Source organism: Nerophis ophidion, linkage group LG01, assembly GCF_033978795.1.
Source record: "Nerophis ophidion isolate RoL-2023_Sa linkage group LG01, RoL_Noph_v1.0, whole genome shotgun sequence".
Classification (NCBI taxonomy): domain Eukaryota; kingdom Metazoa; phylum Chordata; class Actinopteri; order Syngnathiformes; family Syngnathidae; genus Nerophis; species Nerophis ophidion.
In genome coordinates this window covers 55121779-55136778 of record NC_084611.1, presented here as the reverse complement: position 1 = coordinate 55136778, position 15000 = coordinate 55121779, and the positions used below count along the sequence as shown (strand labels likewise).

The 15000-nt window shown below is 40.6% G+C and overlaps 1 protein-coding gene across 2 annotated transcripts in view; it reads left to right on the top strand.

Moving 5' to 3' along the window:
- LOC133557349 (serine/threonine-protein kinase 10-like) overlaps window positions 1-15000 on the top strand; it is a 128210-nt gene that overhangs the window by 38651 nt on the left and 74559 nt on the right. For both annotated transcript variants that reach the window (XR_009807751.1, XM_061907753.1), the window contains exons 9-13: window positions 1-381; window positions 497-627; window positions 777-900; window positions 5453-5632; window positions 14765-14894. The exon at window positions 1-381 is cut by the window's left edge and continues 264 nt beyond it. Coding sequence is in view for 1 of the 2 variants with exons in the window: in XM_061907753.1 (XP_061763737.1) it covers window positions 1-381; window positions 497-627; window positions 777-900; window positions 5453-5632; window positions 14765-14894 (946 nt within the window). In the remaining variant the exon portion in view is untranslated. The remainder of the gene's footprint in view (window positions 382-496; window positions 628-776; window positions 901-5452; window positions 5633-14764; window positions 14895-15000) is intronic.

The window sequence follows — 15000 nt, the reverse complement described above, 5'->3', positions numbered from 1 at the left end:
TCATCCCCACCGGTGAAGGAAATGGCGCAGATAGGGATGGCCTCTGAAGATGAAAAGGAAGTCGACACTGCAAAGGAGGATACTCAGGAGAAAAACATGGTTTCAAATACACAAGCAGAGGAGGACACACACAGACATCTTAACGTGACTTTGACAAGTCAGGATGAAGTCTCAAAAGAGAATGCTGGCGAGACGCTGACAGAAAAGGAGACAATTAATGTAGAAAAGGAGAAAACTCTGTCAGACAAGACTAAAGATGACAAAGAAAGAGATTCCGACTCTGGAATCAGCTCAGTTGCAGGAAACAGCAGTGTGGACCTCAATTTGTCAATCTCAAGTTTTCTTTCCAAAACAAAAGAACCTGGATCCGTTTCTATTCAAGTAAGCCTGAGCTAACATTCAGATGTGTATGATGAATTCCTATGAAGGTCAAGCTTTGGGAGTGTGATGCAGATTGACAAATAATACCACGACGCCTCTTTTTGTGTTTTCTAAGGAGACCAGGCGTCAAAAGAAGACGTTGAAAAAGACACGCAAATTTGTTGTGGATGGCGTGGAAGTCAGTGTGACTACATCAAAAATCATTACCGACCATGACACTAAGAACGAGGAGATGAGATTTCTGAGGTATAAGTCCGTCTTCAAATATTTACATATAAGGAACATTTGTAGTCCAAGGAAGCTTTGATGGAATTTTTCTTTTTCAAATGCATTTTTTTTTTCAGGATTTGTGTCTTTTTTTATTGTACTGACTTTCTCTTCCTTCACCTTGCTAGACGCCAGGAGCTAAGGGAGTTGCGTCTCCTCCAGAAGGAGGAGCAAAGGGCCCAACAGCAGCTTAGCAACAAGCTGCAGCAGCAGAAGGAGCAGATTTACCGCCGCTTTGAGCAGGAGACCACTGTGAGTCACTCAAGACTTTATTTACATTCCGACAGTAATACCTCAGACTAGGGCTGGGCGATACGGCCTTTTTTAATATCTCAATATTTTTAGGCCATGTCACGATACACCATATATATCTCGATATTTTGCCTTAGCCTTGAATGAACACTTGATGCATATAATCACAGCAGTATGATGATTCTATGTGTCTACATTAAAATATTCTTCTTCATACTGCAATAATATATGCTCATTTTAAACTTTCATGCAGAGAGGGAAACCATAACTAAGTCAATTTAGCAAAAGTGTATTTATTAAACAGTTATTAAGCAGTGACACAAACATTCATGTCATTTCAAAACAAAGTGCAAGATTGTCAGAGACATTTTAAAACAAGCTATGAGTGCACTTTTGTGCATGATGTCACTAAGATGACTTATCAAAACAACACTAAATTAAAGTGCATTTTTTGTACAGAACACCACTACAATAGTTTAAAACAAATAAAGTACACTTTTGTGCATGATGTCACACAAGATATTTCAATAACTGTCAAATAAAAATGAGCTGCATAATAGGGAATCAAATAGTGTATGTCCTTCACTATGTGGTAGGTTTCTGCAGACGTTATCTCCTTTCATTGTTGACTATTTTTGCTTACGGTGTTCATGTGGAAATGGTTGCTTCAGCATTTTGTGGGTGTGGCACCAAACAGAGATGTTGACATGTGGAGTTTTAATCACTCTTCATTCTTTAGCGGGTGACTTTTCAAATGATGCTACATATTAGCAGTAATGCTACTTTTTGTAGCAACGCTTCTGCCCCACACTTGACAAATTACGGTTGTCTGTTCGACATATTCCAGCTTGAAGCCAAACCACCGCCAGACGATGGACCCCTGCTGTTTTTCTTGGGAATTAATTTTTCCTTCATTTGTTGCCAGATTTGCACCTTCTTTCTCTCGTATTAGCACTCGCACCACAGCTAACGTTACCCATGCTGCTTCCTCTCTGCTCCGCGAGGGTGTATACGTATGAGACATATGTAAGAAGGTGCGCTTGTTTTATGTCTCTGTTAGAGGGAGAGACAACAAAGAGTGTAGTGTAATGCCTGCAGCTAAAAGCAACTGCGTGAGAACGTATACTCGAATATCACACTATAGTTATTTTCTATATCGCACAGAGACAAACTCGTGATATATCGACTATATTCGATATATCACCTACCCCTACATCCCACCCAATACTCCGACCCACCATCAAAATATGGAGACTTTTCGTGCATGTCAAGGGCCTCAAAAAGGCTTTCAAACTTTGAGAAGAAAATTCACAGCAATTTGAATAGGGCCCCTCTGCAATGCCCCTGCAGGGCATGCTCCGCTGATAGGGCCCTAATAACATTGCAATTCCAATTGGGCCCCCTTGCATCGCACCTGCGGAATTTGTTCCGCTGCTCGAGCCCTCATGATAATAAAAAAACATTGCAATTTCAATAAGGCCTTCGCAGCTTTTGCTACTTAGGCCTTAATAATTAACTTTGCAGTTTTAATAGGGCTTTTGCTGCTCGGGCCTTAATAATAATAAACATAATAAGAGTCCTAGCTTTAATAAGGATACACTACAATAGGATTACAAGACTGCAAAGTTGTACCAGATCTACCACCCGAGTAATGTCAAAAGGCAACTGTTGCGTTCCATTCCGTAGGACATCTTTTGCCCAGACTGCCTTTTCAATAAAAGGACCACAACTATGGAACTCTCGACCTGACACTTTGAACAATATACCTGCACTTGTCACTTTCAAAAAACAAACACAATTGATTCTAGTTGAGCAACAATCGTGTTCCCACGTTTAGTTTTTACTAATTTTTACTACCGTATTTTTGGGATTATAAATCGCTCCGGAGTATACGCCGCACCGGCCGAAAATGCATAATGAAGAAGGAAAAAAAACATATATACGTTGCACTGGTGTATAAGTCACATTTTTGGGGGAAATTTATTTGATAAAATCCAACACCAAAAATATACATTTAAAAGGCAATTTAAAATAAATAAAGAATAGTGAACAACAGGCGGAATAAGTCTATGTTATCCATCCATCCATCCATTTTCTACCGCTTATTCCCTTTTGGGATTGCGGGGGGCGCTGGCGCCTATCTCAGCTACAATCGGGCAGAAGGCGGGGTACACCCTGGACAAGTCGCCACCTCATCGCAGGGCCAACACAGATAGACAGACAACATTCACACTCACATTCACACACTAGGGCCAATTTAGTGTTGCCAATCAACCTATCCCCAGGTGCATGTCTTTGGATGTGGGAGGAAGCCGGAGTACCCGGAAGGAACCCACGCATTCAAGGGGAGAACATGCAAACTCCACACAGAAAGATCCCGAGCCTGGATTTGAACCCAGGACTGCAGGAACTTCGTATTGTGAGACAGACGCACTAACCCCTCTGCCACCGTGAAGCCCAAGTCTACGTTATATGACACATAAATAACCAACTGAGAAGGTGCCTGGTATGTTAACGTAACATATGATCCTGCCAGTAGCATATGCTTGTCTCAAAGATTAAGCCATGCAAGTGCAAGATTAAGCCATGCATTTGTTGTTCAAATAACTATAACATATAGAACATGCTATACGTTTACCAAACAATCTGTCACTCCTAATCGATAAATCCCATGAAATCTTCTTCCGCGATGTCGCTTCTAAACAACTCTGCCAACTCCAAAGGTATGGGCCGCTTCCCTTTTGTCGTTTTCTGCTGCATATTTCACTACGTCCAGCTTGTAATCTGCAGTACATGATTTCCTTTTCGGTGCCATTTTTGTTCAGCCCTTCTCAGATTTTATAAGTTACCGCCAACGTTGAAATTATCCATCTTAATAGCTATGGCAGTAGCATATAGCATATAGCAGTTAACATCCCATGACCCACAATGCACTTCTGCCATGACCCTCCCCCGCCGAATTCATATTGGTTGATGTGTATGTGACGATTGCTGACGTGTGTGTGACAGTTGCTGACATTTGCCTCGTCTCTTCCGCGAATGAGATAAATAATCGTATTTAATATTTTAAGGTAATGTGTTAATTATTTCACACATAAGTCGCTCTGGAGTATATGTCGCACCCCCGGCCAAACTATGAAAAAAACTGGAATTTATAATCCGGATAATACGGTAATTGGTTTTTATCTAGTCTGCACTTTGCATTTGTTATTATCATCGGCTTTTATCTTGTTTGCACTTTGTCTGTATTATTACTCTTATCATTATTATTGACTCATCTTTGCCTTATTCTTTTTATTTTCCTATTTTAATGATTTTAGATCTGTGTTGTTGTTGTTGGGGACAAGTGTTGTAAATTTGCTATGGCTACAAACACTAAGATGCATACACTGGATAACTGTTTCAGATGTCTATGTTTTTGTATCTGTTCCTATTTCAAATAAACCTTCATATATATATATATATATATATATATATATATATATATATACATATATATATATATATATATATATATATATATATATATATATATATATATATATATATATATATATATAACAACAACCGAGGAGAACCAGTGTGTTGGTGTGTAGAGATGGTACATAGGTTAGTAACAGTATATGTTCGATACTAGAGAAATTAGATCAATATTTTTATTTTCACCCCAAAAAATGTTTTTAAATTTTCGTTTACCGGGATTATTTCCCTATGACAGGAGGACTTTGAGGACCAATGAGTAGTAGATGAGTGTGAATGGTTGCAGATCTATCTGTTTTGCCCTGTGATGAGGTAGCAACAAGCCCAGGTCTTACCCTGCCATCCATCCGACGATTCCATGCAGCTGGGATAGGCTCTAGTCCTCTTGCAACCAAGAGAGGGACAAGTGGTATAAAATAGATGAATGGATAGTATTTGAGTGTAACCCACACCTGCTTCCGTTCGGCCTGGGCTTCAACCAAGTCCTCAATGAAAGTGCGAAATATGCTAGGTCTGAAGCTAAAAACCTGAGTTTTCAACTCAATGTCCAGCGCAAGCTCTCTTATGATTCTCGGGCGCAGCCACCGCTGCTGCTCACTGCTCCCCTCACCTCCCAGGGGGTGAACAAGGGGATAGGTCAAATGCAGAGGACAAATTTCACCACACCTAGTGTGTGTGTGACAATCATTGGTACTTTAACTTTAAGGTGCAGTGGCTGGTCTCTGTTACATAAGTCATGAAACTATAGTATAGCTGCACCAAGACGTGGGGATAAAGTTTATGCATCCATCCATCCATTTTCTACCGCTTGTCCAAAGTCTATGCAAACTTGTTAAATCCATATATTTTGAAAAGTCCAGAATGAGTTAGTTTTGGCCCAAAGGCCTGTCGTTATCCGCTTTACCGGATAAAATTGCATGTCTTCGGAGCGCTGGCTTTCCCGGGGTTCCTATTAGTTAACACTATCAGTGCTCCTTTGTACATATTGTAGGACTTAACCCATTCTGTATAATGCTTTCATTGCATTTTATTTCGTTCACACTAATCTTGCGCCTGTCTTGTCCACGTCCAGAGTAGGAAGCGTCAGTACGACCAGGAGTTGGAGAACCTGGAGAAGCAGCAGAAGCAGACCATTGAGAGACTGGAGCAGGAACACACCAATCGACTGAGGGATGAGGCAAAACGCATCAAGGCTGAGCAGGACAAAGAGTTGTCCAAGTACCAGAACATGCTGAAGAACCGTAAAAAAGAGGTCAGTGCTTACCTACTTTACTTTGCTGCAGATTTTGTAAAGCCCATGTTATAACTAGGGCTGTCGAAATTATCAAGATAACTCATGTGATTAATCACAAAATATTATTGCAGTAATCATGTACACACTTTGATTCATCATGCAATTTATTTTGACCGTACAAGCTCTTTTACCTTAACTTACCTTAATGGTCAGTGATCAGATCAATGCACACTTCAAAACACAAATTTAATTGAAGTATTTATTTCAAACCTGCACAGTACAACACATTTTTTTTACATCGTGGCAGAGACATTTGTTGAAAGGCTTGAAAGGGGGTTGGATGAAGCAGATGCTTATACAAACCCCGTTTGCATATGAGTTGGGAAATTGTGTTAGATGTAAATATAAATGGAATACAATGATTTGCAAATACTTTTCAACCCATATTCAAATGATTGCACTACAAAGACAAGATATTTGATGTTCAAACTCATAAACTTTATTTTTTTTTGCAAATAATATTTAACTTAGAATTTCATGGCTGCAACACATGCCAAAGTAGTTGGGAAAGGGCATGTTCACCACTGTGGTACCCCACCTTTTCTTTTAACAACACCTCAGTCTTAGCCTCAGTCGTTCAACAGTCCGGGGTCTCCGCTGTCGAATTTTACGCTTCATCATGCGCCACACATTTTCGATGGGAGACAGGTCTGGACTGCAGGCGGTCCAGGAAAGTACCTGCACTCTTTTTGTAAAAAGCCACGCTGTTGTAACACGTGCTGAATGTGGCTTGGCATTGTCTTGCTGAAATAAGCAGGGGCGTCCATGAAAACAACGGCGCTTAGATGGCAGCATATGTTGTTCCAAAACCTGCATGTACCTTTCAGCATTAATGGTGCTTTCACAGATGTGTAAGTTACCCATGCCTTGGGCACTAATGCACGCCCATATCCCCTTTGGCCCAGATGACACAATGTTGAATATTTCCAAAAACATTTTGAAAAGTGGACTTGTCAGACCACAGAACACTTTTCTACTTTGCATCAGTCCATCTTAGATGATCTCGGGCCCAGAGAAGCCGGCAGCATTTCTGGATGTTGTTGATAAATGGCTTTAGCTTTGCATAGTAGACCTTTAAGTTGAACTTACAAATGTAGCAACCAACTGTATTTAGTGACAGTGGTTTTCTGAAGTGTTCCTGAGCCCATGTGGTGACATCCTTTAGAGATTGATGTCGGTTTTTGATACAGTGCCGTCAGAAGGATCGAAGGTCATGGTCATTCAATGTTGGTTTCCGGCCATGCCGCTTACGTGGAGTGATTTCTCCAGATACTCTGAACCTTTTGATGCTATTATGGACCTTAGATGTTGAAATCCCTACATTTCTTGCAATTGCATTTTAAGAAATATTCTTAAACTGTTCGACTATTTGCTCACGCAGTTTCTTGTGTAAAACTGATCATTTTTTGGGAAGTAGTTTTTATACCCAATCATGGCACCCACCTGTTCCCAATTAGCCTGCACACCTGTGGGATGTTCCAAATAAGTGTTTGATGAGCATTCCTCAACTTCATCAGTATTTATTGCCAACTTTCCCAACTTCTTTGTCACGTGTTGCTGGCATCAAATTCTAAAGTTAATGAAAAATGTTTATCAGTTTGAACATCAAATATGTTGTCTTTGTAGCATATTCAATTGAATATGGGTTGAAAATGATTTGCAAATCATTGTATTCCGTTTATATTTACATCTAGCCTTAATTTCCCAACTCATATGGAAACAGTGTTTGTAATACCCCAACCCCTCTTACTCATTCCACATTTAACATACACAATATAATACAAGAACAATATCATACAAACAAAAACAAGAACAACTCCTGTACACTAACAATACAATAGTACCACTGTTAGTATGAGACGAGACAAAACACACACACACACAGGCCCAAACACTCTCTGACCATACACTCTCTCCCATCGCTCTGTGCTGAGGGCATCACTCTCTTTCCTCCTCGTACTTCTTCAGTACTTCTTTTTTAAACAGTGTTTTAAATTGACTTGTTAGAACACGTTTTTAACTCGTCCCCTAAGTTGTTCCACAGAGTGTGACTCCCCGCACTGAAATGCACATTGATTTTAAAGTTGTTCTAAATTTAGGCAAATATAATTTGTTGTTTCCTCTTAGACTGTAACCATGGTGATCATCTCTATCATGGAATAGGTTCTGTATATTGGATGGTAGAGAGTTTTGGGATGCCCTAAACATAATTTGAGCAGTTTTAAAGATTTGAATGATGCCTGTAGTGAACATTGGACACAGTCCTAATGGCCCTTTTCTGGTGAGTGACTAAATGCTGTAGATGGGATTTATAACAATTTCCCCAGACTTCAACACAATAGTTTAAATACGACATAATAAATGAATGATACAATAACAACAGAGCATTGTTGTTCAATAAATACCATGATCTCCTCATCATTCCAACACATGTAGCAACTTTTGTCCTCATGTAACTTATGAGGCTTCCATGATATATTTTCACTTATTACCACTCCTAAGAATGAATTTTGTTGAACATATTCTATTGGTGTATCATCAATAACAATCTTGATGGGTATACTACTTTTTCGATTGCTAAAGAGTGTGATTTTGGTCTTCTTTAAATTCAGAGATAATTTGTCCGTATTAAACCAAGTTTTTAACTTTATCATCTCCTCGGTTACAGAGGCCAGAAGTTGCTTCACGTCGTCACCTGCACATGTAATGGTTGTATCGTCAGCAAAGAGGATATGCTTCAGCAGTGTTGATACTTTACATATTTCGTTGGAAATTTGTGAGGAAGAAGATTGTGACCTCTGTGCTCACTGGCAAATGTCACTCTAAAATACAGCCTGAAAGTGAAGTGAAGTGAAGTGAATTATATTTATATAGCGCTTTTCTCAAGTGACTCAAAGCGCTTTACATAGTGACACCCAATATCTAAGTTACATTTAAACCAGTGTGAGTGGCACTGGGAGCAGGTGGGTAAAGTGTCTTGCCCAAGGACACAAAGGCAGTAACTAGGATGGCACAAGCGGGAATCGAACCTGCAACCCTCAAGTTGCTGGCACGGCCACTCTACCAACCGAGCTATGCCGCCCCAAGAAGTTTGGATAAAACTGTTTCCAGGTGTTTTGCGAATAAATGACACACATTCAATTAAAATGTTTAAAAACATTCATGTATGACATTCTAACAATAAAATTTAATTTGTGTACAAATATTGCGGTATTTTCTTAAGCTCATTTCAATCATACAAACAAGTTGTCCCCTATGATTAATCCAAATACCAATATGTGAATAATCCAATAAAAAAACTAATCATTTGACAGCCCTAATTGTAATATATCATTTTTAATCTGATATGAATGTCATCAAACTTGTCTTTCAAGTGTTCAGGAAACCTTTCATATTCAATGTATTTGAATTTGCAGTTGTTCAATCAGAATAGCTTGTCATTTCAAAATATTCTTTTTGTGTGACTTCCATTTACTACTCATGAGACTCTCTCTAAAGCATGTGAGAAATGCTATTAGGAAGCGTAATAACGAGGATATTATTCAAGCGCCACCAGAGGAGGTAATGAGGGTGCCGTTTGCTGTGACAGTGAACTTTCAATCCGCCTTGCATGCAAAGTGATTGTTTTGATAAAACAGCAGAATTTTGAATTTTGAAATATTATATACAAACCCCGTTTCCATATGAGTTGGGAAATTGTGTTAAATGTAAATATAAACGGAATACAATGATTTGCAAATCCTTTTCAACCCATATTCAATTGAATGCGTGGACAAAGACAATATATTTGATGTTCGAACTCAAACTTTATTTTTTGCAAATAATAATTAACTTAGAATTTCATGGCTGCAACATATGCCAAAGTAGTTGGGAAAGGGCATGTTCACCACTGTGTTACATCACATTTTCTTTTAACAAATCTCAATAAACGTTTGGGAACTGAGGAAATTAATTGTTTAAGCTTTGAAAGTGGAATTCTTTCCCATTCTTGTTTTATGTAGAGCTTCAGTCGTTCAACAGTCCAGGGTCTCCACTGTCGTATTTTACGCTTCATAATGCGCCACACATTTTCGATGAGAGACAGGTCTGGACTGCAGGCGGGCCAGGAAAGTACCCGCACTCTTTTTTTACGAAGCCACGCTGTTTTAACCTGTGCTGAATGTGGCTTGGCATTGTCTTGCTGAAATAAGCAGGGGCGTTCATGAAAAAGACTGCGCCTAGATGGCATCATATGTTGTTCCAAAACCTGTATGTACCTTTCAGCATTAATGGTGCCTTCACAGATGTATAAGTTACCCATGCCTTGGGCACTAATGCACCCCATACCATCACAGATGCTGGTTTTTGAACTTTGCGTGGATAACAGTCTGGATGGTTCGCTTCCCCTTTGGTCCGGATGACACGATGTCGAATATTTCCAAAAACAATTTGAAATGTGGACTGGTCAGACCACAAAACACTTTTCCACTTAGTATCAGTCCATCTTAGATGATCTGGGGCCCAGAGAAGCCGGCGGCGTTTCTGGATGATGTTGATTAATGGCTTTCGCTTTGCATAGTAGAGCTTTAACTTGCACTTACATATGTAGCGACCAACTGTATTTAGTGACAGTGGTTTTTTTAAGTGTTCCTGAGCCCATGTGGTTATAACCTTTAGAGATTGATGTCTGTTTTTGATACAGTGCCGTCTGAGGGATCGAAGGTCACGGTCATTCAATGTTGGTTTCCGGCCATGCCGCTTACGTGGAGTAATTTCTCCAGATTTTCTGAACCTTTTGATGATATTATGGACCGTAGATGTTGAAATCCCTCAATTTCTTGCAATTTTACTTTGAGAAATGTTGTTCTTGAACTGTTTGACTATTTGCTCATGCAGTTGTGGACAAAGGGGTGTACCTCGCCCCATCCTTTCTTGTGAAAGACTGAGCATTTTTTGGGAAGCTGTTTTTATACCCAATCATGGCACACACCTGTTCCCAATTAGCCTGCACACCTGTGGGATGTTCCAAATAAGTGTTTGATGAACATTCCATAACTTCATCAGTATTTATTGCCACCTTTCCCAACTTCTTTGTCATGTGTTGCTGGCATCAAATTGTAAAGTTAATGATTATTTGCAAAAAAAAAAAATATTTATTAGTTTGAACATCAAATACAGTGGGTACGGAAAGTATTCAGACCCCCTTAAATGTTTTACTCTTTGTTAAATTGCAGCCATGAGCTAAAATCATTTAAGTTCATTTTTTTCCTCATTAATGAACACACAGCACCCCATATTGACAGAAAAACACAGAATTGTAGACAATTTTACAGATTTATTAAAAAAGAAAAACTGAAATATCACATGGACATAAGTATTCAGACCCTTTGCTCAGTATTGAGTGGAAGCACCCTTTTGAGCTAATATAGCCGTGAATCTTCTTGGGAATGATGCAACTAGTTTTTCACACCTGGATTTGGGGATCCTCTGCCATTCCTCCTTGCAGATCGTCTCCAGTTCTGTCAGGTTGGATGGTGAACGTTGGTGGACAGCCATTTTGAGGTCTCTCCAGAGATGCTCAATTGGGTTCAAGTCAGGGTTCTGGCTGGGCCATTCAAGAACAGTCACAGAGTTGTTCCGAAGCCACGCCTTCGTCATTTTAGGTGTGTGCTTAGGGTCATTGTCTTGTTGGAAGGTGAACCGTCGGCCCAGTCTGAGGTCCATAGCACTCTGGAAAAGGTTTTCGTCCAGGATATCTCTGTACTTGGCCGCATTCATCTTTCCTTCAATTGCAACCAGTCGTCCTGTCCCTGCAGCTGCAAAACACCCCCACAGCATGATGTTCCCACCACCACACTTGACTGTAGGGATGGTGTTGGGCAGGTGATGAGCGGTGCCTGGTTTTCTCCACACATACCGCTTAGCATTAAGGCCAAAAAGTTCTATGTTTGTCTCATCAGACCAGAGAATCTTATTTATCATAGTCTGGGTTTTTTGGCAAACTCTATGCGGGCTTTCATGTGTCTTACTCTGAGGAGAGGCTTCCGTCGGGCCACTCTGCCATAAAGCCCTGACTGGTGGAGGGCTGCAGTGATAGTTGACTTTCTTGAACTTTCTCCCATCTCCTCACTTCATCTCTGGAGTTCAGCCACTGTGATCATTGGGTTCTTCTTTACCTCTCTCACCAAGGCTCCTCTCCCCCGATTGCTCAGTTTGGTTGGACGGCCAGCTCTTGGAAGAGTTCTTGTCATCCCATACGTCTTCCATTTAAGGATTATGGAGGCCACTGTGCTCTTGGGAACTCTAAGTGCAGCAGAATTTTTTTTGTATCCTTGGCCAGATCTGTTCCTTGCCACAATTCTGTCTCTGAGCTCTTCAGGCAGTTCCTTCGACCTCATGATTCTCATCTGCTCTGACATGCACTGTGAGCTGTAAGGTCTTATATCGACTGGTGTGTGGCTTCCTTAATCAAGTCCAATCATTAGAATTAAACACAGCTGGACTCATGTGAAGGTGTAAAACCATCTCATGGATGATCAGAAGAAATGGACAGTACCTGAGGTAAATATACAAGTGTCACAGCAAAGGGTCTGAATACAAAAGTCCATGTGATATTTCAGTTTTTCTTTTTTAATAAATCTGTAAAAATGTCTACAATTCTTTGTTTTTCTGTCAATATGGGGTGCTGTGTGTACATTAAAAGGAAAAAAAATTAACTTAAATGATTTTAGCACATGGCTGCAATTTAACAAAGAGTAAAAAATTTAAGGGGGTCTGAATACTTTTCGTACCCACTGTATGTTGTCTTTGTAGCATATTCAATTGAATATGGGTAGAAAATTATTTGCAAATCATTGTATTCCGTTTATATTTACATCTATTAAATTTCCCAACTCATATGGAAACAGGGTTTGTATTACAGTTTCCAAACCCTTTACCTGCACTCGTTTGCTCTTTTACGGAGACCATAAACTTGTTTGCGGTGACTAGTGGACTGTGTAGGACTGTAATATATTGTGATCCACAGGGAGTGGCCCAGGTTATGACTCAATCCTTTCAGTTGTCCTCCTGTACTCTCTGCAACGCTCCAATACAGGATGTAAGTGAACTTGCTGTGTGTGTTACATTTAATACGTCTTTAGTCCATACCAGAGGATACATTCACTTCTTTGGAAGCTTGACCACCTTGTATACGCATCAATGCACCAAGTTTACTTGTAGTTAATTTATTTGACCAATTGTTCCTGCCATAGTTTTTTCGAGTGCTGTTTTGGGTTGACTGCACTTGAACTCCTCCATTTGGGGGAAGATCTCCTCCCCAACCTGGAGATGATACAGATACAGTCACAACATAAAATCATTGGAGGGCTTCCAAATAGGTTGTCTGTAGCAAATCCCCGGAGTCACCCAGCATGATTGTGTACCTCACACAGAAATGCTTGCAAGGACCAACTGCAGATGTATAGAAGCCATGATCACTTAAAACCAGCTGCACTAGGCCAGGCCATGTGGTTCGAATGCCTCCTAAACCGGCTGCCCCGCAGAGTATTGTATGGCCTACTTCAGTGCGGACTACTCCTGGCAGTTGGGCCAAAGAAGAGATACACAGATCAGCGTAAGACCACAATGAGGAAATGCTCATTGTGCCCTCTGGAGGCAGCACTGTTATACCGGGACACACCAGCTGAAAAAGGAACGAACTGCCAGATGAGAACAGCGCCTAATCAGGGAAAACACACCCAAAGATGCCAGGACCATCATCATCGGCGGTCACTCGAAGCGAGTATGACAATCCTCCTGGTAGGGGGGTATCCCTTTATGGAAGATGCCTGTGCGTGACTTTGTTTAACGTGGGAAGACTGGTGCACAGACAGTCACCACGCGATTTTTGACAGATCCGGGTCAGGGTCCAGTGACATGGAGTCCAAGACGACTGAGGACCCTTTTCTGCTGCCATCCCGGCCGTTGTGACGCTTCATAAGTTTAGCAATCATCCTCCGCCTGTTCCACCGTTGAGGTCTTGGAATGTTATTTCCCCGTAACTGGGCCCACATGGATGTGGGGGTGCCTTCCTCTGCCATCGCAGCCGTTGTGGTGGTTCTTACATTTACCGTCTTCCGCCTGCTCTGCCATTGAGGTCTCCATATCCCTGGCTAGGGGTCAGTCAGGTACTAGGCCTTTGCCAAGGGCCACCTGGGGTAACAGTAGTAAAGGGTTTAACTTCCTAGTGACCCAAGACCCCATAGAGGAGCCTCCACTGCCGGATGCACTTAAACGTCATGCCCAGGACATATCATTGCTAGGACCACCAACACATGTCCAACCTGCAATAATGTAGTATGGGGCTCCAGGATTGGATTCTACAGCCATCAATACACCGTTAAAGTTGTAAGTGGATGTTATCATCGGATTCAATGAACAACCAAGAAGAAAATAAAATGAACAATAGCAACGATGATTACTTAATACTTGTTTATGTTGGCAAATGTTGTGGTTTAGACTGCAGAATTGTTCAATGAAGGACACTTATTGCCTACAGTATGTAATACTTGTGTGCTATTGTATGCATAGCTGTTGTGTAGCTGCTACCATGAATTGATTAACGTGAACCCCGACTTAAACAAGTTGAAAAACGTATTCGGGTGTTACCATTTAGTGGCCAATTGTACGGAATACCTACTGTACTGTGCAATCTACAAATAAAAGTTTCAATCAGTCAATCAATGCTAGCTCCTAGTAGCCTACAGTATAGCTTACCATGTTTACCTTTTTAAAATGACTTCACCAAAATACATGAAAAGACCAACTTTGTGTGCTTATTAGAGGATATTTAAATATTAACTGGTAGTACGGCTTTGCATAAGAAAACTGTAGGACTCCCCGTATCAAGCTTATATCGTAGATTTTAAATGCAAGCTAATATCATACACTTATACTTTTTTGCTGATATCGGATGACAATCCGATATCAATACCGGATTGGGAAGCCCCATTCCACCACCGCTTATGTTGTAGTCAAAAACGGGTTTCCCTCCATTGTTAGCATTTGCTGCACATTTGAAAACATCAAATACGTCTGTTATATATAAAATATAAATATATATTCACATAGGAGCAAGAGTTTCTTCAGAAGCAGCAACAGGATCTGGACAGCGCGCTGAAGAAAATTATCCAGCAGCACAAACATGAGCTGGCCACCATTGAGAGGGACTGCCTGAACCACAAGCAGCAGCTTCTCCGAGGTAATATATGTTGCTGGTGTTTGGATAGAATTATATTTTGTATTGTTGCAGCATGCTGATACTTGGGATAACACACCTCAGCACATTTAACATATGGTCTCAAACC